The 26,895-nt window shown below is 50.9% G+C and overlaps 1 protein-coding gene across 1 annotated transcript in view; it reads left to right on the forward strand.

Moving 5' to 3' along the window:
* Positions 1 to 6,119: 6,119 nt before the first annotated feature.
* The window catches only part of LOC121582683 (seizure 6-like protein), a 38,367-nt gene continuing 17,591 nt past the window's right edge, over positions 6,120 to 26,895 (forward strand). The window contains exons 1-2 of the mRNA XM_041898671.2: positions 6,120 to 6,499; positions 26,135 to 26,632. Of these exons, the coding sequence (XP_041754605.1) occupies positions 6,406 to 6,499; positions 26,135 to 26,632 (592 nt within the window). The 5' untranslated portion in view covers positions 6,120 to 6,405. The remainder of the gene's footprint in view (positions 6,500 to 26,134; positions 26,633 to 26,895) is intronic.

Genomic DNA, 26,895 nt, shown 5'->3' on the forward strand with positions numbered 1-26,895 from the left:
TTGGAGGGTGGTGGGCAAGGCCGAGCCAGAACCGCCGCCGAGGAGGTATGCCCACCCAGCCCTCCCCTGTTTTGTTCAAGTTGAGGCGCGGTCGCAGTCCGCGCCTTTAGGGGGGGGGTACTGTCACACCCTGGCTCTGGGACTCTATATGTTGAGCCAGGGTGTGTTCATTCTGTTGTGTGTATTTCTATGTTGGCTAGAGTGACTCCCAATCAGAGGCAACGAGTGTCAGCTGTCGTTGGTTGTCTCTGATTGGGAGCCATATTTAAACTGTCTGTTTTCCCTTTGTGTTGGTGGGTTCTTGTTCCGTGTTGGTCATTGTTACCGTGGACTTCACGAGTCGTTTCTTGTTTTGTTGATTGTTGTTTCTATTATCACTAAAGATAATAAAGTTAACCATGTTCATTCATCACGCTGCGCCTTGGTCTATTCAATACGACGATCGTGACAGTATATCTATCTAAACCCCAACACTTTCTATATGTCGCTCTAAACCCCAACACTTTCTATATATCTAAACCCCAACATTTTCTATCTGTCTAAACCCCAACACTTTATATCTATCTAAACCCAAACACTTTCTATCAATCTAAACCCCAACACTTTATATTTATCTAAACCCAAACACATTCTATCTATCTAAACCCCAACACGTTCTATCTATCTAAACCCCAACACTTTCTATCTCTCTATCTAAACACCAAAACTGTCTATCTATCTAAACCCCAACACTTTATATTTATCTAAACCCCAACACTTTCTGTCATCTAGACAGATAGAAAGTGTTGAGGTTTAGATAAATAGAAAGTGTTTGGGTTTAGAGAGACATATAGAAAGTGGTTTAGAGTAGATATAAATAGTTAGGGGTTTAGACAGAAAGTGTTGAGGTTTAGATAGATAGAACGTGTTGGGGTTTAGATTGAGAGAATGTGTTAGGGGTTTATAAACCTCAACACTTTCTATCTAAACCCCAACAATGTATATGCTCACACCCTGGCTCTGGGACTCTATATGTTGAGCCAGGGGTGTGTTCATTCTGTTGTGTGTATTTCTATGTTGGCTAGAGTGACTCGATCAGAGGCAACGAGTGTCAGCTGTCGTTGGTTGTCTCTAGATTGGGAGCCATATTTAAACTGTCTGTTTTCCCTTTGTGTTGGTGGGTTCTTGTTCCGTGTTGGTCATTGTTACCGTGGACTTCGCGAGTCGTTTCTTGTTTTGTTGATTGTTGTTTCTATTATCACTAAAGATAATAAAGTTAACCATGTTCGTTCATCACGCTTGCGCCTTGGTCTATTCAATACGACGATGCGTGACAGAAGAACCCACCATACAAGGACCAAGCAGCGTGTCCAGGGGCAGATCTTGACTGGACATGGGAGGAAGCGCCGGGAAAGGAGATGGAGAGGTTGGCGATGGCCCAGGTGGGCAAAGTGTGGTCCTGGGAGGACATGCCGGGGGAAAAAGGGCCATGGGCTAGGATTAAGGCCCTAGCGAGAGAGAGAGCAGCGGCGTCAGCAGTGTCAACGTCGGACAGGCGAGAGGCAACCCCAGAAATTTTTTAGGGGGCACACGGCATGGACGACGGGGCTGACGGAGGCAGAAAAGGGCGGATTCAGAAGGCCACCAGGTTCTGGGCCACTAGTCAAAGTAGGGAAGGAAGGTGTAGAGGCACGGCGAGAGGTACTGGGGTGTGTAACCAGTCCAGTCCGGCCCGTTCTAGATCGAGGTAGAGCCAGTGGTGTGTGTCCCCAGTACGGTCCGGCCTGTTCCGGCCCCTCGCACAAGTGTGCGGTGTGCGTCGCCAGCAATCCGGCCTGTCCCTGCTCCACGCACCAAGCCTACGGTGTGCGTCGCCAGCCCAGTTCGGCCTGTCCCTGCTCCACGCACCAAGCCTACGGTGTGCGTGCGCCAGCCAGTCCGGCCTGTCCCTGCTCCACGCACCAAGCCTACGGTGTGCGTCACCAGACCAGTTCGGCCTGTCCCTAATCCACGCACCAAGCCTACGGTGTGCGTCGCCAGCCCAGTCCGGCCTGTCCCTGCTCTACGCACCAAGCCTACGGTGTGCGTCGCCAGCCCAGTCCGGCCTGTCCCTGCTCCACGCACCATTCTATCTATCTAAACCTCAACACTTTCTATCTAAACCCCAACACTTTCTATCTATCTAAATCCCAACATGAACGCGTCCAACAGCAGGCGACTATGATACAGACTCTCGGCACAGCCATGGAGCGTGTGTTGAACACCATGGAGCGATGGGAGAGAAGGGGTTTTCCTACACCTCCTCCAACTATACAGCAACCCACACCGCTGTCCACCCCTTCGTCACCTGGGTCCAGTGGGATTCGGCTCTCGCTCCCGAGGGCATATGACGGTACAGCTGCCGGGTGCCAGGGTTTTCTGCTCCAGGTAGTGCTCTACCTAGCTACCATCCACCCGGCTCCCTCGGGATACGAGAGCGTGTCCGCCCTCATCTCCTGTCTGTCGGGGAGAGCGCTCAAGTGGGCCAACGCCGAATGGGGAGGAATAGACGCGGCGTCGGTGTGCTATGAAGATTTCACCCGCCGCTTCCGGGCGGTATTCGATCATCCACCGGAGGGGAGAGCGGCGGGGGAACGTCTGTTCCACCTCAGACAGGGGAAGAGGAGCGCACAGGACTTCGCACTGGACTTCAGGACCCTGGCTGCCAGCGCGGGATGGAATGAGAGGGCCCAAATTGACCACTACCGATGCAGCCTACGGGAGGACGTTCGTTGGGAGCTGGCCTGCAGGGACACAACCCTTAACCTGGACCAGCTGGTGGATATGTCGATAAGGCTGGATAACCTGTTGGTGACCAGCGGACGTCCGGATCAGGGTCCGTTCATTCCATCCCCCAGCACCTCCGACCCTACACCGATGGAGCTCGAAGGTGCTGCTCTCAGGGAGACCGGAAGGGGGGCCTCCTGTCCGCGTCAGGGGTGGAGATGGAGATTGACCGCATTTCGGCCGTGCGTAATTGGCCGACTCCAACCACGGTGAAGGAGGTGCAGTGATTCTTAGGGTTTGCCAACTACTACCGGAGGTTTATCCGGGGCTTTGGTCAGGTAGCGGCTCCCATTACCTCCTTGCTGAAGGGGGGACCGGTGCGACTGCAGTGGTCAGCTGAGGCAGACAGGGCTTTTGGTCACCTGAAGGACCTGTTTACCTCGGCTCCAGTGCTGGCTCATCCGGATCCCTCCTTGGCATTCACAGTGGAGGTGGACGCGTCCAAGGCTGGGATAGGATCTGTACTGTCTCAGCGCTCAGGTACGCCACCAAAGCTCCACCCCTGTGCTTTCTTTTCGAAGAAGCTCAGCCCGGCGGAGCGCAACTATGATGTGGGGGACCGGGAGCTGTTAGCTGTGGTTAAGGCTCTGAAACCATGGAGGCATTGGCTTGAGGGGGCTAAACACCCATTCCTCATTTTGACTGACCACCGCAATCTGGAGTACATCCGGGCGGCGAGGAGACTGAACCCTCGCCAGGCAAGGTGGGCCATGTTTTTCACCCGTTTTGTGTTCACCCTTTCTTACAGACCAGGTTCCCAGAACGCTAAGGCAGACGCACTGTCCCGACTGTATGACACAGAGGAGAGGTCTATGGAGCCCACTCCCATACTTCTGGCTTCGTGTCTGGTGGCACCGGTGGTGTGGGAGGTTGACGCGGACATCGAGCGGGCGTTACATACAGAGCCCACTCCCCCCCAGTGTCCAGAGGGTCGTATGTACGTGCCGTTGGATATCCGTGATCGATTGATCTATTTGGCTCACACGTCACCCTCCTCTGGTCATCCTGGCATCGGTCGGACAGTGCACTGTCTTAGTGGGAAGTACTGGTGGCCCACTTTAGCTAAGTTGTGTGCGCCCAGTGTAAGGCACCTAGACACCTGTCCAGAGGGAAATTACAAACCCTACCCGTTCCACAACGGCCGTGGTCCCACCTATCGGTGGATTTCATTACGGACCTTCCCCCGTCACAAGGGAACACCACGATCCTGGTCATTGTGGATCGGTTTTCTAAGTCCTGCCGTCTCATTCCTCTGCCCGGTCTCCCTACGGCCCTACAGACTGTGGAGGCCCTATTTACACACGTCTTCCGGCACTACGGGGTACCTGAAGATATAGTGTCTGATCAGGGTTCCCAGTTCACCTCAAGGGTCTGGAGGGCGTTCATGGAACGTCTGGGGGTCTCGGTCAGCCTGACCTCAGGGTTTCACCCCGAGAGAAATGGGCAGGTGGAAAGAGTAAACCAGGATGTGGGTAGGTTTCTAGGTCCTATTGCCAGGACTGGCCGGGGGAGTGGTCGATTTTCATCCCCTGGGCAGAGATGGCCCAAAACTCACTCCGCCACTCCTCCACTAACCTTTCTCCATTCCAGTGTGTATTAGGTTATCAGCCGGTCCTGGCACCTTGGCATCAGAGCCAGATCGAGGCACCTGCGGTGGATGAATGGTTTCGGCGCTCGGAGGAGACCTGGAACGCTGCCCATGTACGCCTGCAACGAGCCATCAGGCAAAACTGTCTATCTATCTAAACCCCAACACTTTCTGTCAATCTAAACCCCAACACTTTCTATCTATCTCTATCTAAACTCCAAGACTTTCTATCTATCTAAACCCCAACACTTTCTATCAATCTAAACCCCAACACTTTCTATCTATCTCTGTATCTAAACTCCAAGACTTTCTATCTATCTAAACCCCAACACTTTCTATCTATCTAAACCCCCAAAACTCTCTTTCTAGTTCTCTCTCTATTCATTCTCTCTCTTTCCTTTTAAACAGTGTAATACAGAGATACTTTCTGTCTTCACCTTCTTTTCTGTGTTCCTCTGCTCCTCTTTTGCATTCTGTCATTTCAGATGTACAACAGCGCATCGCCATGGATACGGGCATTTGCTGCATGAATGCAGAGGGGTCAAGCACTGTTGGCACACACACACACACAATGTGTATCCACAATCAGCGGTCTCCGGCAGCAGTTTTAATTCCTAATTATTGACAAAGCCAGGCACTAACGTGGGCTGTTGGTAGATTAAACCCCTGTGATGTATGAAAAGTCCTTACTTTAAACTCAAGTTAACTTTTTGTAATTTTAGTGCAAAAATGGTTTTTAGCTTGATTAATTGCATTGTTCAAACTACACCGAAAACATCCAAAATACATAATCTATACAGCTAAAAACAACAATGCGATGGCAAAACAAGTTGACATCGAGGTTAAAGAAAGTGTGCTTTATCAATTTACCTGATTTTGCTTACCTTTACTTTGGACAAAATCAAGAAATCAATATTCTTGTCATGTATTTTTGTATAAAAAATCTTAAAGGTGCACTATGCAGAAATCTGTGGATTTCATGGTTGCTAAAATTCTAATAGTTCGCCTAATTTCAGTTTATGTGCAAAACAAGCAAGGATAGTGTAGAGAATCATTGTACCATCTAAACCGCTGTGAAATATATTTTCCATAACCCAAAATATTGTATTTGCAGCTGTTTGAAGTTGGTGTACAAAACCGAAAGTAAAAGATACAAAAAGGAAATTGAAGAACAGGAAGCATAGAAATAGTGCACATAGAACAGATCTGCTGCTTCTTAGACTTGCTTTCAATGCGAATGAAAGATCTATAACTCACATTTCTAGGTGAATTTGGTCGGGGCCCAAAAAGTTACATATTGCAGTTTGAAATGAAAACTAAATCTGAGCAAATTATGAATTTGCAATTCATTGGATTAATCACAGCAAATTCTGCTATTAACTTGATTAAATTTTTTGTCATTTGACCTCCCTAATGAAAAGACAATAAATGAATATTTTCACTGAATATTTGAAGCTTTCTCCAAATGTTATGGCAGCTTTTTGAAGAATTTGAAGCCAGGACATATCTTTAAATGTAGACTGTTGGACTATTGATCTGTCATTACAGGCTTTTAACTTCAGGTGTGTGTGTGTGTGTGTGTGTGTGTGTGTGTGTGTGTGTGTGTGTGTGTGTGTGTGTGTGTGTGTGTGTGTGTGTGTGTGTGTGCGTGCGTGCGTGTGAATGGGAGTGTGTGTTTGAGAAAGAGAGAGCGGCATGCAGATTGGTACTGAGAGGGAGGAGAGAGAGATCAGGGCAGAAGAGGCAGAAGAGACCTGGCATATTGCGGGGTTCAGGCGAGAGAAGGCATGACATACGGACCGCAGAGAAACCACCACCAGCATCACACTGATCCTCACAGTGCGCTTTGAGGAGAAAAACAAGCGGCGCGTCACATCTAGAAGATCGCTGCTGCGCGAACACAACTGTCGCGGTACAGATCGAACGTCGACCACCACCCAACTATTCTCCTCGTGCATTTATCGTTAGCAGTTCTCTCTGGACGGACCGGCTCTGCCTGGCTGTGTGGAGCCATGCCACCATGCCGTTACCGAATCGGTGCCCTGACAGCGCTGCTCTGTCTCTGTGTCGGTATGATTTGGACCGGCGTCGCGGCAGAAACACATGGTAACGATGCTGAGTTTAACTTTCTGACCGGTGTGTGTGTGTGCGCGCGCGCGCGCGTCTTTGCCCTAAGCGCCCAACCCATTGGGCTAAATTGATTTGTATGAGATTCCCCCTGGCTCCTATCCAGCATGAATGACTATCACAACTTTGCTTTGTCTGTTTGTCTATTCTGCTGGTGAAGGCTAAATAGCGTAAGCTACAGGAATAGGACCATTCGCCTTTTCCAATTAGAATCATGATACGAATCTTAAATGTAGGCCTAGTAGGCTAGTATAATTAATATTTTAGCACTTTAAATTACATTGGACATATAATGTGCTTAGATGGTTAGGCTAGAGGAGCTAGACCATACGGTTTATGAGCTAGACCTAGGCTACTGTTGTTCTGGTGCTGATGATAGAGCTTGTTGTTACAGGCTGTGGAATAGCCTACATTACAACGTGACGTGTGGGAGAGAGACGGGCACAAAGAACACAACACACAGGACAATTTCCCTAGCCAATCGTTGTTTTGGATTCTGCCTCTTTATGAATATCTCTGTTTGTCGAAAGAATGTTGTGTTCATGCGCGTGCGTGTGTTGTGTGTGACAAAGCTTATAAAACATGCACTGGTTTGTTTGGTTGCAGCAGCATGATCTGCGCCTCGACAAAGGGTCCCTTGTGTGTGTGTGTGTGTGTGTGTGTGTGTGTGTGTGTGTGTGTGTCAGACGGGCTACAGGCTATCTATGACCCTCCACAATCCTGCTGCTAACTGAATGTCAGACAGAAAGACAGGACCGTTTCTCTGCTGTTGATGTTCTCTATTTAATCAACATGGTATTTTTCTCTCTCTCTTGCTCTCTCTCACTCTCTTTCTCTCAGTTCATGGGCTACAATAATACATTATTATGTGTTTTGCCTTCAGAGGGGCTGTTAGGTATTCCTCCTCATGTGCTGATAGGCTCTGTGTTCTGTAGCCTATAGCTGATCTGTTTTCTAGTCATATCACAGACACCCACTGACTGGGCTGCCATGGAACTGGCTCAAATATGTTAATTGTATCACCACGCTGCTGTGTGTGTGTGTGTGTGTGTGTGTGTGTGTCTCTGTGTGTGTGCAAGCTGTTTCTGAGAAATTAGCTCTGTCCTCGTGCACGCACAGATATTTGATCGGAAGTATATTGTGTGTTGTTATTAGATTGACCTTGTTACGCTGGTTGACCGTGTCTGTAACGGGCTAGGACACAGAGGTCTGGTCTCTCTGTGACCGCTGGACTTTACAGGGTAAAGAGAACTCGCGGGAGGAGGTTAGATCGAAGCTGGCACGTTATTCTCTAGCCAGCCCTTCTTTCCTCTCCTCTCATCTACTTCTCTCTCCTCTCCTCTTCTCTCTCTACTCTTCTCCTGGCATTACATTCGCTCCCACAATTTCTGTCCTCTTTTCCTCCTTCCCCTTTCCTGTCACCCTCTTCTCTTCTCTCTTCTCTCTCCTCTGTTCTCTCTCCTCTCCCCTCTATTATCATCTCCTGTCCTCTACCCTCCTCATCTCTTCTCCCCCTTTTCTTTCTCCCCTCTCTCATGCTCCCCATTCCCCTGTCTCTCCCTTCCTCCCCTCTTGTACTCTCCTCTCCCCTCTCTCATGCTCCCCTCTCCCTCTCTCTTTCTCCTCCCATTCTTCCTCCCTCATACTCCCCTACTCTCTCTCCTCCCCTCTCCCTCCTCTCTCCCCCTCCCCCTCTCTCCTCTCCCCCTCTCATACTCCCCCCCTCCTCCTCTCCTCTCCTCCCCCCTCTCCCCTCTCACTTCTTATCTCCCCTATCTCCTCGCTCCCCTCTCCTCTTATCTCCCCTATCCCCTCTCTCCTCTTCTCTTCCCCTCTCTCCTCTCTTCTCTCCCCTCTCTCCTCTTCTCTCTCCTCTGTTCTCTTCTCTGTAAAACTCACTCATCCGTAATTCATCTTTCTCTTCTCATCAGATCACCTCTTATTTTCTCCTCACCACTTTCTCTAGTTCACCAGAGGCCCTCCCTGGTATAACATTGAAAACAGTGTGTGTTCAGGATTATCAGTTCTGGCTGACTCTGTGGTTGTAGGGATGCTGCTGACACTATTCCACAATAGAAGCAATTAACTGCAGCTTAACTGTGTGGCTGAGCTGCTCTGAACCCAGCCCAATCCGTGCGCGGTGTGATTGAACTGTCAGGAGTTTTGTGTTGGGCTGTCTCTTCCGCTGTTCTTTCCTTGCTGCTGTTGTTGTCCTGACTAAGTGTCTGTGCCTTGATGTTTCCACAGCTTTACCCCAGCCTCTACTAGGGTCGGGATGATGACAGAACAGAAGTTTGTATTAGGATAATAACAGTGACATTACTAGTCCCACTGCTCCATATCTGACTGTGTGGATTACACATCCTAGGACTCACACTCACAACCACACTCTCCTCTCCATGGCATGGGTTTAAAACCAGTAACTTTAGTTTATTTACTAAATATTTTCTTAAAACTGCATTGTTGGTTAAGGGCTTGTAAGTAAGCATTTGTTTTGATTTGATGCTATGGCTTGTCTAGATGTTTAAAAGGACCAGAATGGGCAAAACCTACCCTAAGCTATTTTAGCCGTTAAAGCTAGGGGTCAGTGGTTAGAAGTACATTTGTGCACAGTATAAGGTGCAGTAAGCCCATTCTAGCTGGGCCCAGTTCAATACTAACTGTCACTATAAGGCTGATGGCTGTGAGCTGAGTTTGTGGTTCTAGTTGATTGGCATGATCAGGATAGTTTCCAGCCAAGTGTTTTATACAGCTAATATTTCATCTTCTCTTTGCTTCATCCCTCATCACCATCATCTGAATGGTCCCATCGTCTGTCTACCCTTCATTACAGAGTCCCATTGAAGAGCCTGCCTGGTCCCGTTCCAGAGACTGTGTGTGTGTGTGTGTGTGTGTTTGTTCGCGTGTGTGATGATAAGAGAAGGTAGCAGCAATACTCAGAGCGACGCCGATAGCTACGTCTGTCTAACATTATGTTAAATAAACATAATTTTGTCTTGTTCACTTCTCAAACGCGTCCCTTCGCTGGGCTACGGAAAAGAGAACAGCTCCCAGAGTGTGAATGTAGCAATGTTCCACAGTGTCAAAGAACAATGTGGCAACTACACTAACGCTCTGAAAAAATCTAAACTGAAATGTTTCTATAGAACTCAGATTCCATCTAATCTGTGTATGGATATGACTGTTATTGTGGGATTGTTCTACTTCTCGACATCCATCATCTCAAAAATGGTTTGGTTGAAAAGCCCATCATGACTGTAAGACAGTTAAATCAATCCATCCTGCTGGAATTATCCCGCTGGCTCTTTGTTGCTGCGCTCCAGTTTTCAGCTATCAACTCATCTGGCCTTTGGAACACAGAAGGTCTGATTGGAACATAGCTGTTGGGAGTTTTAGAAAGTGTGCCTGTGAGTATGGAAGAGAGGAAGAGAGGAGAGACAAGATGAGACGAGACGAAACGACTGAGTGGAGGAGAGGGAGAGGGAGAGAAGAGAGGAGAGGGAGAGAGGAGAGGAGGGGGAGAGAAGAGAGGAGAGGAGGGGGAGAGAGGAGAGGAGAGGGAGAGATGGCCACTGTTGCCTCTCCATGCTCTGTGGGGGAGTAGGTCCTGGTAGCTGTTAGGCACTTTGTGACTAAGGCATTTGTTAAAGGGTCTATACAAACAAGATGTTATTGATCATTGACGTATTGTATTCTCACAGTTATGCCTGCTGTAAGGTTCATCACACACGTACATACACACACACACACACAGCTATATTGTATGCTCAAAAAACAAGTACAAAATAAAATTCTCAAAAAGATAAGTGTCCAAATTATTGGCACCCCTAAAGATTCTTATAAATTAAATCAAACAAAATTAAATCTGCATTAACATTCTACTTTTTTTAATTAATCTAAGTTTACGGAACTGTATTGTGGCATTCCATGGCTTCCTGTTTTACTGGGGTATAAAAATGTGGTAACGTGTGCAGAATCCCTTTGTCATCCATCCAGCCAGGTCACCCATGGTACAAGTCAGTATTTGACGACCATCCATGTCTGAGGATGTGGGGAGATGACGTAGAAACCAGCCACTAGGGGCAACAATGAGCACTGTTACCTTCAAGTAGGTTTCGGTTTTGCTAGGGTGTTGTGGATGGGGATGATGGAGGGGCATCTGCCTCTAATTCCAAGGGTTGCAAGTTCGAATCCAGTGATAGAAAGTTGTTTTTCAGCCTATCCCAAACCTTAACCCTTACCTTAACCATTCTGAGTTCATGCCTTACCTTAAGATTTCAGAGTTAATGCCTAAACTTAACCCTAACCTTAACATTTCAGAGATAAGGCCTAAAGTTAACCTTAAACACTTCAAAATTATATTTGACTTTTGAGAAACGTGGATGAACGTCTAATTTTGATGTGAGACTGTGAGAGCTAAAGGCAAAGAACCCATGCATGAAAAGAGACAAATGGTTGTTGACTTTCGTAAGTCAGGCAATGGGTACAAAAAAACGACTGAAATACCAAATATACCACTTACCACAATTAAGAAGTTTAAAACCATTGGAACAGGGGTAAACTTGCCCGGTAGAGGATGCATGTGTATCTTGTTCCCACGCACAGTGAGGAAGATGGTTTGGAAGCAAAGAAAAGTCCAAGGGCCACAGTTGGATAATTACAGAACTTGGTTACATCTTGGGGTCACCAAGTCTACAAATCTACAATTAGACGCCACATCCATGCCAATAGGCTATTTGGAAGGGTTGCCATGAAAAAATACTTTATTGAGAACAACCAACAACCAATAGAGCTCTTTGGCCACACACACCAGTGGTGGGTTTGGCTTCGAAAGAAGGATGCATATGCAGAAAATAACCTCATACCTATGGTGGTGGATCTGTGATGTTATGGGGCTGTTTTGCTTCCACTGGTCCTGGGGCCCTTGTTAAGGTCAATGACATCATGAACTCTACCAAGTACCAGGACATTTTAGCTAAAAACCTTGTTGACTCTGCCAGGAGGCTGAAGCTTGACCGCAAGTGGATCTTCCAGCAAGACAATTACCCCAAGCACACATAAAATCTACAAATAAATTGTTAATTGACCACAAAATCAACATTCTGCAATGGCCATCTCAGTCTCCGGACTTAGTTGAACCCAACTGAAAACCTGTGGTTTGAATTGAAGAGGGCAGTCCATGAGCGCAGACCGAAGGATATCAAAGATCTGGAAAGATTCTGTATGCAGGAATGGTCTAAGGTCCCTCCCAATGTGTTCTCCAATCTCATAAAACATTATAGAAAAAGGCTAAGTGCTGTTATCCTCGCAAGGGGAGGGTGCATAAAGTATTGAAAACGGGTGCCAATAATTTTTACATTTACCTTTTTTAAAGATTTGTATTTATTACTTGTTAAAAATAAAAATAAATCTCTGAGTAATTGTATCAGTATAAAATAATGTCATTTTCCAATGTTTTAAGCATACAATATAGCTCAGTATTTGTATTATTTATTTTATACAGTCTTCTTTGCTCATCTTGATCAAGGGTGGCAATCATTTTGGAGGTGACCGTAGATCACACACACAAACAGTCTCTTCTCTCCTATCTCTGAAACCTGAGCTCCCAGATGGATCGAACTGACGGGAAGAAGACTGACTAACGTTGATGACATCACCCATTAGGTTGACTCATATTGATGACGTAACCTATTAGGAGCATAACTGATATGACCAGAGATGGTTTGGATGCTGTCATCATTCTTGGTATCAGAACTAGTGATGGTGAAGTAGTTGGATTGCAGCAGAAGTGGGAAAGTAGAGGAGAAAATGATGAAGTGATGAGGAATGTATGGCTGTAGTGATGGTATAGGAGAGAATGATGAAGTGATGAGGAATGTATGGCTGTAGTGATGGTATAGGAGAGAATGAAGAGGAGGAGGGAAGCAGAGGAGTGAATGATAGGGTCATCATCAGACACATACTGCCATACAAACCATATAGTGAAAGAGAGAGAAGAGAAGTGAGAGAGCGGAGGAGTGAATGATGAGCCATAAATGACCATGGTGATATTGAAAGAAACGGTTATGATTCACTGAGGTCTGCTAATTGGCTCCATTATACACTGGTTTAGTTAAGGTCCCTCTGTGTGTTTTTATGTGTGTGTAAACTCAACTCCCACTCCTGCCTGCCTCCAGATACCAGTAGAGTAAAGGTTTGAGATTGAGGGAGAGAAGGAATTAAAGGAGGAGATCGAGAGGAATACGGAGGTGTGGGGGCAGAAGGAGAGAGAGAGAGAGTGATGGGGAGGTGTGGGGGCAGAAGGAGAGAGAGAGAGTGATGGGGAGGTGTGGGGGCAGAAGGAGAGAGAGAGTGATGGGGGAGATGTGGGGGCAGAAGGAGGGTGAGAGAGTGATGGGAGGGGTGGGGGCAGAAGGAGGGTGAGAGAGTGATGGGGAGGTGTGGGGGAGAAGGAGGGAGAGAGAGTGATGGGGAGGTGTGGGGGCAGAAGGAGGGAGAGAGAGTGATGGGGAGGTGTGGGGCAGAAGGAGAGAGAGAGAGTGATGGGGGAGGTGTAGGGGCAGAAGGAGGGTGAGAGAGTGATTGGGAGGAGTGGGGGGAGAAGGACGGAGAGAGTGATGGGGGGAGGTGTGGGGGGAGAAGGAGAAAGAGAGAGAGTGATGGGGGAGGTGTGGGGGGAGAAGGAGGGAGAGAGTGATAGGGGAGGTGTGGGGGGAGAAGGAGGGAGAGAGAGTGATGGGGGAGGTGTGGGGCTGAAGGAGGGAGAGAGAGTGATGGGGGAGGTGTGGGGGCAGAAGGAGAGAGAGAGTGATGGGGAGGTGTGGGGGGCAGAAGGAGGGAGAGAGTGATGGTGGAGGTGTGGGGGCAGAAGGAGAGAGAGAGAGTGATGGGGAGGTGTGGGGGCAGAAGGAGAGAGAGAGTGATGGGGGAGGTGAGGGGGAAGAAGGAGGGAGAGAGTGATGGGGGGTGTGGGAGGAGAAGGAGGGAGAGAGAGTGATGGGGAAAGGTGTGGGGGCAGAAGGAGGGAGAGAGTGATAGGGGAGGTGTGGGGGGAGAAGGAGGGAGAGAGAGTGATGGGGGAGGTGTGGGGGGCAGAAGGAGGGTGAGAGAGTGATTGGGAGGTGTGGGGGGAGAAGGACGGAGAGAGTGATGGGGGAGGTGTGGGGGGAGAAGGAGAAAGAGAGAGAGTGATGGGGAGGTGTGGGGGGAGAAGGAGAGAGAGAGTGATAGGGGAGGTGTGGGGGGAGAAGGAGGGAGAGAGAGTGATGGGGGAGGTGTGGGGCTGAAGGAGGGAGAGAGAGTGATGGGGGAGGTGTGGGGGCAGAAGGAGAGAGAGAGTGATGGGGAGGTGTGGGGGCAGAAGGAGGGAGAGAGTGATGGTGGAGGTGTGGGGGCAGAAGGAGAGAGAGAGAGTGATGGGGAGGTGTGGGGGCAGAAGGAGAGAGAGAGTGATGGGGGGAGGTGAGGGGGAAGAAGGAGGGAGAGAGTGATGGGGGGGTGGGAGGAGAAGGAGGGAGAGAGAGTGATGGGGAAGGTGTGGGGGGCAGAAGGAGGGAGAGAGTGATGGGGGAGGTGTGGGGGCAGAAGGAGGGAGAGAGGGATGGGGGAGGTGTGGGGGCAGAAGGAGGGAGAGAGAGTGATGGGGGAGGTGTGGGGGGCAGAAGGAGGGTGAGAGAGTGATTGGGAGGTGTGGGGGGAGAAGGACGGAGAGAGTGATGGGGGAGGCGTGGGGGGAGAAGGAGAAAGAGAGAGAGTGATGGGGGAGGTGTGGGGGAGAAGGAGAGAGAGAGTGATAGGGGAGGTGTGGGGGGAGAAGGAGGGAGAGAGAGTGATGGGGGAGGTGTGGGGCTGAAGGAGGGAGAGAGAGTGATGGGGGAGGTGTGGGGGCAGAAGGAGAGAGAGAGTGATGGGGAGGTGTGGGGGCAGAAGGAGGGAGAGAGTGATGGGGGAGGTGTGGGGGCAGAAGGAGAGAGAGAGAGTGATGGGGAGGTGTGGGGGCAGAAGGAGAGAGAGATGATGGGGGAGGTGAGGGGGAAGAAGGAGGGAGAGAGTGATGGGGGGGTGTGGGAGGAGAAGGAGGGAGAGAGAGTGATGGGGAAGGTGTGGGGGCAGAAGGAGGGAGAGAGTGATGGGGGAGGTGTGGGGGCAGAAGGAGGGAGAGAGGGATGGGGGAGGTGTGGGGGCAGAAGGAGGGAGAGAGAGTGATGGGGGAGGTGTGGGGGCAGAAGGAGGGTGAGAGAGTGATGGGGAAGGTGAAGGGGGAGAAGGAGGGAGAGAGAGTGATGGGGGAGGTGTGGGGGCAGAAGGAGGGAGAGAGTGATGGGGAGGTGTGGGGGGAGAAGGAGGGGAGAGAGAGTGATGGGGGAGGTGTGGGGGCAGAAGGAGAGAGAGGGTGATGGGGAGGTGTGGGGGCAGAAGGAGAGAGAGAGAGTGATGGGGGAGGTGTGGGGGCAGAAGGAGAGGGAGAGAGTTATGGGGGAGGTGTGGGGGCAGAAGGATAGAGAGAGTGATGGGGGAGGTGTGGGGGAAGAAGGAGGGAGAGAGAGTGATGTGGGAGGTGTGGGGGCAGAAGGAGAGAGAGAGTTATGGGGGAGGTGTGGGGGCAGAAGGAGAGAGAGAGTGATGGGGGAGGTGTGGGGGGAGAAGGAGGGAGAGAGAGTGATGGGGGGAGGTGTAGGGGCAGAAGGAGGGAGAGAGAGTGATGGGGGAGGTGTGGGGCAGAAGGAGAGAGAGAGAGTGATGGGGAGGTGTGGGGGCAGAAGGAGAGAGAGAGTGATGGGGGAGATGTGGGGGCAGAAGGAGGGTGAGAGAGTGACGGGGAGGTGTGGGGGGCAGAAGGAGGGTGAGAGAGTGATTGGGAGGTGTGGGGGGAGAAGGACTGGAGAGAGTGATGGGGGAGGTGTGGGGGGAGAAGGAGGGAGAGAGAGTGATGGGGGAGGTGTGGGGGGAGAAGGAGGGAGAGAGGGATAGGGGAGGTGTGGGGGGAGAAGGAGGGAGAGAGAGTGATGGGGGGAGGTGTGGGGCTGAAGGAGGGAGAGAGAGTGATGGGGGAGGTGTGGGGGCAGAAGGAGAGAGAGTGATGGGGGGAGGTGTGGGGGCAGAAGGATGGAGAGAGTGATGGTGGAGGTGTGGGGGGCAGAAGGAGAGAGAGAGAGTGATGGGGAGGTGTGGGGGCAGAAGGAGAGAGAGAGAGTGATGGGGGAGGTGTGGGGGCAGAAGGAGAGAGAGAGTGATGTGGGAGGTGTGGGGGGCAGAAGGAGAGAGAGAGAGTGATGGGGGGAGGTGTGGGGGGCAGAAGGAGAGAGAGAGTGATGGGGAGGTGAGGGGGAAGAAGGAGGGAGAGAGTGATGGGGAGGTGTGGGAGGAGAAGGAGGGAGAGAGAGTGATGGGGGAAGGTGTGGGGGGCAGAAGGAGGGAGAGAGTGATGGGGGAGGTGTGGGGGGAGAAGGAGAGAGAGAGAGTGATGGGGGAGGTGTGGGGGCAGGAGGAGGGAGAGAGAGTGATGGGGGAGGTGTGGGGCAGAAGGAGGGTGAGAGAGTGATGGGGCGGTGGAGGGGAGAAGGAGGGAGAGAGAGTGATGGGGAGGTGTGGGGGCAGAAGGAGGGAGAGAGTGATGGGGGAGGTGTGGGGGGAGAAGGGGGGAGAGAGAGTGATGGGGGAGGTGTGGGGGCAGAAGGAGAGAGAGAGTGATGGGGGAGGTGTGGGGGCAGAAGGAGAGAGAGAGTTGATGGGGGAGGTGTGGGGGCAGAAGGAGAGGGAGAGAGTTATGGGGGAGGTGTGGGGGCAGAAGGATAGAGAGAGTGATGGGGGAGGTGTGGGGGAAGAAGGAGGGAGAGAGAGTGATAGGGGAGGTGTGGGGGGAGAAGGAGGGAGAGAGAGTGATGGGGGAGGTGTGGGGCTGAAGGAGGGAGAGAGAGTGATGGGGGAGGTGTGGGGGCAGAAGGAGAGAGAGAGTGATGGGGAGGCGTGGGGGCAGAAGGAGAGAGAGAGTGATGGGGGAGATGTGGGGGCAGAAGGAGGGTGAGAGAGTGACGGGGAGGTGTGGGGGCAGAAGGAGGGTGAGAGAGTGATTGGGAGGTGTGGGGGGAGAAGGACGGAGAGAGTGATGGGGGGAGGTGTGGGGGGAGAAGGAGGGAGAGAGAGTGATGGGGGGAGGTGTGGGGGAGAAGGAGGGAGAGAGTGATAGGGAGGTGTGGGGGGAGAAGGAGGAGAGAGAGTGATGGGGGAGGTGTGGGGCTGAAGGAGGAGAGAGAGTGATGGGGGAGGTGTGGGGGCAGAAGGAGAGAGAGAGTGATGGGGGAGGTGTGGGGGCAGAAGGATGGAGAGAGTGATGGTGGAGGTGTGGGGGCAGAAGGAGAGAGAGAGAGTGATGGGGGAGGTGTGGGGGCAGAAGGAGAGAGAGAGAGTGATGGGGGAGGTGTGGGGGCAGAAGGAGAGAGAGAGTGATGTGGGAGGTGTGGGGGCAGAAGGGAGAGAGAGAGAGTGATGGGGGGAGGTGTGGGGGCAGAAGGAGAGAGAGAGTGATGGGGGAGGTGAGGGGGAAGAAGGAGGGAGAGAGTGATGGGGAGGTGTGGGAGGATAAGGAGGGAGAGAGAGTGATGGGGAAGGTGTGGGGGCAGAAGGAGGGAGAGAGTGATGGGGGAGGTGTGGGGGGAGAAGGAGAGAGAGAGAGTGATGGGGGAGGTGTGGGGGCAGAAGGAGGGAGAGAGAGTGATGGGGAGGTGTGGGGGCAGAAGGAGGGGGAGAGAGTGATGGGGCGGTGGAGGGGGAGAAGGAGGGAGAGAGAGTGATGGGGGAGGTGTGGGGGGCAGAAGGAGGGAGAGAGTGATGGGGGGAGGTGTGGGGGGAGAAGGAGGAGAGAGAGTGATGGGGGAGGTGTGGGGGCAGAAGGAGAGAGAGAGTGATGGGGGAGGTGTGGGGGCAGAAGGAGAGAGAGAGTGTGATGGGGGAGGTGTGGGGGCAGAAGGAGAGGGAGAGAGTTATGGGGGAGGTGTGGGGGCAGAAGGATAGAGAGAGTGATGGGGGAGGTGTGGGGGAAGAAGGAGGGAGAGAGAGTGATGTGGGAGGTGTGGGGGCAGAAGGAGAGAGAGAGAGTTATGGGGGGAGGTGTGGGGGAAGAAGGAGAGAGAGAGTGATGGGGGAGGTGTGGGGGAGAAGGAGGGAGAGAGAATGATGGGGGAGGTGTAGGGGCAGAAGGCGGGAGAGAGAGTGATGTGGGAGGTGTGGGGGCAGAAGGAGAGAGAGAGTTATGGGGGAGGTGTGGGGGCAGAAGGAGAGAGAGAGTGATGGGGGAGGTGTGGGGGGGAGAAGGAGGGAGAGAGAGTGATGGGGGAGGTGTAGGGGCAGAAGGAGGGAGAGAGAGTGATGGGGGGAGGTGTGGGGGCAGAAGGAGAGAGAGAGAGTGATGGGGAGGTGTGGGGGCAGAAGGAGAGAGAGAGTGATGGGGGAGATGTGGGGGCAGAAGGAGGGTGAGAGAGTGACGGGGGAGGTGTGGGGGCAGAAGGAGGGTGAGAGAGTGATTGGGAGGTGTGGGGGAGAAGGACGGAGAGAGTGATTGGGGGAGGTGTGGGGGAGAAGGAGGGAGAGAGAGTGATGGGGGAGGTGTGGGGGGAGAAGGAGGGAGAGAGTGATAGGGGAGGTGTGGGGGGAGAAGGAGGGAGAGAGAGTGATGGGGGAGGTGTGGGGCTGAAGGAGGGAGAGAGAGTGATGGGGGAGGTGTGGGGGCAGAAGGAGAGAGAGAGTGATGGGGGAGGTGTGGGGGCAGAAGGATGGAGAGAGTGATGGTGGAGGTGTGGGGGCAGAAGGAGAGAGAGAGAGTGATGGGGGAGGTGTGGGGGCAGAAGAGAGAGAGAGAGTGATGGGGGAGGTGTGGGGGCAGAAGGAGAGAGAGAGTGATGTGGGAGGTGTGGGGGCAGAAGGAGAGAGAGAGAGTGATGGGGGAGGTGTGGGGGCAGAAGGAGAGAGAGAGTGATGGGGAGGTGAGGGGGAAGAAGGAGGGAGAGAGTGATGGGGAGGTGTGGGAGGAGAAGGAGGGAGAGAGAGTGATGGGGAAGGTGTGGGGGCAGAAGGAGGGAGAGAGTGATGGGAGGTGTGGGGGAGAAGAGAGAGAGAGAGTGATGGGGGAGGTGTGGGGGGCAGGAGGAGGGAGAGAGAGTGATGGGGGAGGTGTGGGGGCAGAAGGAGGGTGAGAGAGTGATGGGGGCGGTGGAGGGGAGAAGGAGGGAGAGAGAGTGATGGGGGAGGTGTGGGGGCAGAAGGAGGGAGAGAGTGATGGGGGAGGTGTGGGGGGAGAAGGGGGGAAGAGAGAGTGATGGGGGAGGTGTGGGGGCAGAAGGAGAGAGAGAGTGATGGGGGAGGTGTGGGGGCAGAAGGAGAGAGAGAGTGTGATGGGGGAGGTGTGGGGGCAGAAGGAGAGGGAGAGAGTTATGGGGGAGGTGTGGGGGGCAGAAGGATAGAGAGAGTGATGGGGGAGGTGTGGGGGAAGAAGGAGGGAGAGAGAGTGATAGGGGAGGTGTGGGGGGAGAAGGAGGGAGAGAGAGTGATGGGGAGGTGTGGGGCTGAAGGAGGGAGAGAGAGTGATGGGGGGAGGTGTGGGGGCAGAAGGAGAGAGAGAGTGATGGGGAGGTGTGGGGGCAGAAGGAGAGAGAGAGTGATGGGGGAGATGTGGGGGCAGAAGGAGGGTGAGAGAGTGACGGGGGAGGTGTGGGGGCAGAAGGAGGGTGAGAGAGTGATTGGGAGGTGTGGGGGGAGAAGGACGGAGAGAGTTATGGGGGAGGTGTGGGGGGAAGAAGGAGAGAGAGAGTGATGGGGGAGGTGTGGGGGGAGAAGGAGGGAGAGAGAATGATGGGGGAGGTGTAGGGGCAGAAGGAGGGAGAGAGAGTGATGTGGGAGGTGTGGGGGCAGAAGGGGAGAGAGAGAGAGTTATGGGGGAGGTGTGGGTGCAGAAGGAGAGAGAGAGTGATGGGGGAGGTGTGGGGGGAGAAGGAGGGAGAGAGATTGATGGGGGAGGTGTGGGGGCAGAAGGAGAGAGAGAGTGATGGGGGAGGTGTGGGGGGAGAAGGAGGGAGAGAGAGTGATGGGGGAGGTGTGGGGGCAGAAGGAGGGAGAGAGTGATGGGGGAGGTGTGGGGGGAGAAGGAGGGAGAGTAGTGAAGGGGCATTGTCAGAAGTAACAGACAGCTTCTCTCTTGGGACAGAAAGCCATGCACTGTTTTCACTGCTCTTAACACACACACATGTACACAGGGCTCACATGTACAGTACATGGGCTTCTTCCAGCCTAAAGCTGAGCAGGAAAACATGAATAAAAGAACAGATAGAGGTTTCTCTTCACTGGCCACATTCATTGTGAATGGAGAGATGGAATGGAGGCAAGGAAGAGAGGAGAAGGAGAAAAGGAGGAAGAATGCTTTTAGCAAGTACCTGAGGGTTTCCATGGGGATTGCATGTAAACATGGAGAATGTTAATAAACATTAAAGCTGCAATATGTAACTTTCTGTGCGACCAGACCAAATTTGCATAGAAATAGATCTATATGCTTCCTGTTCTTAAGTTTAGTTTCTGTGTCTTTTACTTTTGGTTTTGTAAACCAGCTTCAAACAGCTGAAAGTACAATATTTTTGGTTATGGAAAATAGGTTTTACAACGTTTTAGATGGTACAATGATTCTCTACACTGTACTTGCTTGTTTTGTCACATAAACTAAAATTAGGCAAACTGTTAGAATTTTTGCAACAGGAAATGGCGGAGCGATTTCTGCATAGTGCATCTTTAAGAATGAAATGTCAGGACGGCAGCGAGGATGGAGGGAAGGATTTTAAAGTACTCCAACAGGGCCTAATGTATGTGTCCTGCAGTGTAACCGACTGGATTTGAACCCAGGTCGTCTGTTCACCTCATAAATGTGTTACCCATGCTGAACTACAACCTAGGCATCAGCTTGGGGAGCTAACACAAGTCTTCAGGTCTCAGACAAGGTTACTCCTCCCATGAGCAGGGTTTTACTGAATCGTCTCTGTTAGAAATGGTTGAGTTGGGAGGCAGTGGGATGCAGTAGGCCAACACAAATTATGATGAAAGTGCTTATTAGTCATTTGCTAATAATGCTTATTAATAACTTATGTGTTGCCCTTGAGATACATAGTTACACAACACTCTGTATAGAGAAAAACTGGGGGGCAGAGAGAGAGAGAGAGAGAGAGAGAGAGAGAGAGAGAGAGAGAGAGAGAGAGAGAGAGAGAGAGAGAGAGAGAGAGAGAGAGAGAGAGAGAGAGAGAGAGAGAGACCCACAGATGATGCTGTCTGTTCATCTGCATTGGTCATGCCTGGGTGGTATAGCACCTGCCTCTGACCTCACACACAGTCCAGCTGGGACTTTAAATCAGTCCACCAACCAAAGTTTTCCTAAACTCGGTCCTGGGGCCCCTCCTGGGTCCACGTTTTGGTTTTTGCCCTAACACTACACAGCTGTTTCAAATAATCAAAGCTTGATGATGAGTTAGTTATTTGAATCAGCTGTGTAGTGCTAGGGCAAAAACCTAAACGTGCACCTGGGGGCCAGGACCGAGTTTGGGAAACCCTGTAACCGACCCATAGCCTGACTCAAACACCCAGTTACAGATAGCATCGACCGGTGTGTGCGTGTTTGTGTGTTATCAGCTCACAGAGGAAATCATTAGGTCAGCTGTGCGTTCTCTCTGGAGGGCCTGACGGCCAGACACAAGCCAACACACAACTCAGCTTATCAGCTCCCAGCTCAATCAGCATCAGCCTATCAGCTCGATCAGCATCAGCCTATCAGCGCCCAGCTCGATCAGCATCAACCTATTAGCTCCCAGCTCTCTGTTGATTCACCCAATCAGGCTTCCAGCCTTAGAGAAACACTGAATTTGGTGCGTTCATTTTAGGGCGGGGATTCAATCCGATCTCACTTTGTCAGCTATGCGCCTTTTAAAGGTAATTTCTGATTGAGCCAACATACTATGCAGCGTTTACCATGAACGCAGTCTCCGCGAACGCAGTAACATTGCCTTTAAAAGCCGCAGACAAAGCGCGATCGGACTGAATCCCAGCCTAGGTCACCAGGGGTCCTAAAGTGCAAACTCAACCCACTGCCTCCCAACTCAACCATTTGTGCGTGTGTGTATGTGTGTGTGCGTGCGTGCATAGCTGCGGTTATGAGAGTGCGTCTCCATGGTGTGTTGTCGTGGTAGCTAAGGAATGTTTTTTCATAGTGAGTGTGTGTGTGTGTGTGTGTATGTGCGTGCGTGATTAGCTGCGGTTATGAGAGCGTCTCCATGGTGTGTTGTCGTGGTAGCTAAGGAATGTTTTTTCATAGTTACAGTGGATGCCATGTTGCCAGTTTGGGGTCTGAAGATGTGTTCAGCGTAGCCAATCAGATCTCACAACAACACCAATAAAAACAGACTAACAGATTAGTCGCTCACACACACACACACATACACACACACACACACATACACACACACACACACACACACACACACACACACACAGCCTCCTGTGTATTCTCTTTCAGTTTAGTCACTCAAGACTTGCCCTATAACCTTGGATGTCTTTATTGTTCCCACACATCAAATGGTAATGAATAGCCTCTATAGACATATCTCTCTCTCTCTCTCTCTCTCTCTCTCTCTCTCTCTCTCTCTCTCTCTCTCTCTCTCTCTCTCTCTCTCTCTCTCTCTCTCTCTCTCTCTCTCTCTCTCTCTCCCCCCCCCTCCACACACACACACTTGTCCTTCCTCTCCTCCACTCTCCTGCAGTGAGATGTTTGGCACTGTTAATGAGTCAGCACATAGTCACACAGGCTCTCACTCACAGCACTGTGCTAAATACGTTGCTAATGGGGTGATGTGATGAACACTGCATCAGGAACATGATAATGTGGTACTCAGCTCCACGTGGGTGTGTGTGTGTGAGACAGAGAGAGTAGAGAGAGGGAGAGATTGATAGGGAGGGAGAGAGAGGAGCCCACAGATGATGCCGTCTGTTCATCCGCGTTGGTCATGCCTGGGTGGTATAGCATCAGCCTGACACCACACACACACACACACACACACACACACACACACACGGTCCAGCAGGGACTTTGTGCCTGGAACCCTGAACAAGGGCATGAGGACGGTGTGAGTCAAGAACCGAAGGCTTTTTGAACTGAAAGCTTATGAACTGAAAGCTTTAGAACCGAGTGTGTTTGTGTGTTTTGTAGTTGAGTGTGTGTGTTTAAATCAGTGTATCTGAGAGGGAGTTTGCTGTATCTGATTATCTTCTCTGGGGTCATCGCTGATTGGTCGATTTGATGACTGCTCTACTTTCCTTTAAATCAGTCCACCAGCCGACCCACAGCCTGACTCAAACACCCAGTTACATATAGCATCGACCGGTGTGTGTGAGTGTATCAGCCTGACGGCCAGAAACAAGCCCAGCTCGATCAGCATCAGCCTATCAGCCTATCAGCTCGATCAGCATCAGCCTATCAGCTCGATCAGCATCAGCCTATCAGCCCCCATCTCTCAGCTGATTTACCCAAGAAGGCTTACAGCCTTTGAGCAACCTTTAATCCGATCGCACTTTGTCTGCTATGCGCCTTTTAAAGGTAATTTCCGACTGAGCCGACATACTATGCAGCGTTTCTCGTGAATGCGGTCTTCGCGAATGAGGGAACATTGCCTTTAAAAGCTGCATTGCAGACAAAGCCCGATTGGACTGAATCCTGGCCTAGGTCACCAGTGGTCGGGTATGCACTATGCAGCGTCTGTACATTTATGTTGAGACCATGACGCCCTAAGGTTCAAACTCGACCCACCCGGTTCAGCGGGCGAGCTAAAGCACCCATCCACCTCATTCCAAAGACCTATCTGGTTAAAAGGCTTATTCCTGCACCCAGCCTTAGTTCAAGCTGACCAGCATGTGTGTGTGTGTGTGTGTGTGTGTGTGTGTGTGTGTGTGTGTGTGTGTGCATGCTTAGCTGCGGTTATGAGAGTGCGTCTCCATGGTGTGTTGTCGTGGTAGCTAAGGAATGCTTTTTCATAGTTACAGTGGGTGGCAGGTTGCCAGTTTGGGGTCTGAAGATGTGTTCAGCGTAGCCAATCAGATCTCACAACAACACCAATAAAAACAGACTAACAATATAGTCAGCTGTCTACTGCTTTCTCTGCCAGTTTAGTTGCTCACAAACACACACACACACACACACACACACACACACATACACACACACACACTCACACATACACACACACACACACACACACAGCCTCCTGTGTATTCTCTTTCAGTTTAGTCGCTCAAGACTTGCCCTATAACCTTGGATGTCTTTATTGTTCCCACACATCAAATGGTAATGAATACCCTCTATAGACATCTCTCTCTCTCTCCCTCCTTCGTGATTGTGAAGGACACATTCAACATGTCGAATCGTAGGTATTGTGCCTAGAGGTACAGAATATGCCTCTGTTGACTGGAAATGTTATTTTGGTGAAACCGAATAGTTTAGATTTGGTTGATCAAGGACGTCAGGCTACGGAAACTTCTGCAAAGTGCCGTCTGTAAACAATGGCTCGTTTCGAGATGAAGCAAGGTGTTCCTGTGCTGAGGCTTTGGATCCAGATGGTGGTGGTTCGGTCTGACCCACTTCTAGACTAGCATATGTGATGGGTAGAGAGAGACAAAGTAAATGTACTCAGTGTACACTATAGTCACACATTTACAATATAACTCCCCCAATGGATTTACTCCTATACAATACACAGAGCTCAGCTGAGGAAATGAAATGTAATGTACAAAAGCATTTAGTGTTCAACCAACAAGGAATAAAAAGTATATTTGTACCAGATCAGGCACACCTGTTGTTGTGTGTCTTCCACATCTCCTCCTGTTTATCTGTAAAGAGGAAATCAGCCAGGCATGTGTTTGAGTTGGTGGCTGATGAAGGTTTGATGGATGGAGTTGACACTCTCTGCAGCCACAACAGACACTATTAAAGGGGCAATCAGCAGTTGCTACATACATTTTTGGACTTAAAAATGTATGTTATGTACCCATTGATTCTTGAAGAATATAACTTATTAATGCCTCATGAGCGTAGTTTCCCATCTTAGTACCCCATCAGAACCCAAAATGTAAGCTTGTTTTACTCCAACGTTTGTAAACAAAGAAAATATAATCAAACACTATATAGTCCCAAAACATGGTTAAAACTATCATTTTCATATCATTGATGGTCAGGCATTGCATCCATAGCTCTGTCTATGAATTCAAGAGTGGTTCCATTTCTCCAGCTCCATCCCTCAGCTTTTTACCGAACCAGGGGCGGGGAGTCTGCTTTGTTCTTGTGTCTACTGCTGATTGCCGCTTTAAAGTTAAAAGCTGTTTTTGTCAGTGTGAGGATGTGTGATTTTAAAAAGCAGAATGTTCTGAGAGCAGGTGTTATGTGATCCAATAGTATTGTTAGTATGGAGGGGCAGCAACACAGTGATACACTGGCCATGAAGGGTCTGACTGTGTGTGTGTGTGTGTGTGTGTATGTGTGTGTGTGTGTGTGTGTGTGTGTGTGCGCTGTTCTGTCCTTTTTAGTGCTGAGCTGTTGGACATGGCATTTTAGCATGCGTGGGAGCAGTGTGCCTGTCTATGCTTCCCCCCCCATCCCGTCCCGTCATGCTTGACTGGCTACCCTGTCTCTCCTCACCCAGAGAGTGCGTGATCTGCCTATGTGAGTGTGTGTGTATGTGCGTGTGTGCATGTGGTACATGCTTGTGTGCGCGTACTCTCTGTGTGTGTGTGTGTGCAGTAGAGAGCAGGTGTATTGTGCTGGGCTGGTCGCCCTGATGCCAGATAAGCCCAGTAGTCCTGAAACAGTTGAACAGACAGTAGTCCTGATAACAGTGGAACAGACAGTAGAACAGACAATGGAACATACAGTGGAACTGACAGAACAGACAGTGGAACAGACTGTAGTCCTGATAACAGTAGAACAGACAGTAGAACAGACAGTAGAACAGAACAGTATTCCTGCTCCAGTGAGGCCCTAACACAGCCACACTCACTAGACACAGTGTCACTACACATGCAGGGCAGAAAGGTTTTCAGGAGCTGTCCCTTGAGTTCCTCAGTCCTGCTGGTTTCTGCTTCTCTCTGTTTACCAGGCTAAAACAGGTCCTAACACAGCCACACCACACAAAGAGAAGAAAGGCTTTCTGGGTGTTCGGAGCTGTCTCTCTCTCTGCTCCAGCTCAAGGGTGCACAGCAGGCCCTTCAGTTACTCAGTCCTAGTTTGCATTTCTCCCTGGAAACACAACCTGGTAAAGGATAGCCCTAACACAGGGTTTCCCAGGATATTGATATTTGAATCAGTAGTGGTAGTACTAGGGCAAAAACCAAAACGTGCACCCAGGGGGGCCTCAGGACCAAGTTTGGGAAACCCAGACCTAACAGAATGAGAATAAGAATACAATTATTCTCAGAACTAAAAGCAGCGCTAGTGTCAAGACTGTATGACCCCTGGAAAATGTTACCTGAGTCTCATTCTCTTTCTCTCTTTTGTTCTCTCTTTCTCTCTCTCTCTCTCTCTCTCTCTCTCTCTGTGTGTTTCTCTAGCCGAGATGGACCCCACACCTCCACCCTCCTCCCCCTCTCCAGCCATAGGGAACACAGACAGAAACTATCCCAGGGGGAGAGGGCCCGAGGCTGGGTTAGGGCCCGGGGTGGGGATGAGTGCCGCTGGTGATCTGCTAGAGTCTGTCCTGGCCCAGAAGGATCATCTCCTCTCCCAGACAGGGGGTATGGTCCTGCCCTCAGCTCTGCCCCAGGACCTGCTGCCTCTCCTGGGGAGAGGAATGAGCACAGGGGGCCTGTCTGGAGGTCTGTCTCTGGATCAACAGGGTCTGTTGAAGAGGATACGACCCCCAGTTTCACAGCCCCACGACAGCGGACCCCCTCTCCCTTCACAGCCCACCCAGCCCAACAGCAACCCCCTCCCCTCCTCCTCTCAGCCCGGGACACACACACCGCCGGGACAGCGAGATGAGGTCACCACTATCGTCACGGCGACCGTGGACGCAGACACAGACATGGATGCAGACACACCTTCACCAGGTATAAGTGGTATACATTAAACCAGGGGTTGGAACCAAAATTATTTTCCAATCTTTTCGTTCTGAACAGAACCATTATTTTTTTTGTTCTGACCAGCAAAATAAAGTTCCTAACTGGTTCCACCAAAAAAAGTTTAGGTTTATATCGTTCCTTTCTGTTCATTTTCTTTACATTTAGCTCAACATTAAATTACTTCACCAATCAGTGCGGATAGAGCAGTTTTCTATCCTAAAGTTGTTTACGTGCTTGAGTGTAGGGCGCGA

Source organism: Coregonus clupeaformis, chromosome 15 (assembly GCF_020615455.1).
Source record: "Coregonus clupeaformis isolate EN_2021a chromosome 15, ASM2061545v1, whole genome shotgun sequence".
NCBI lineage: Eukaryota > Metazoa > Chordata > Actinopteri > Salmoniformes > Salmonidae > Coregonus > Coregonus clupeaformis.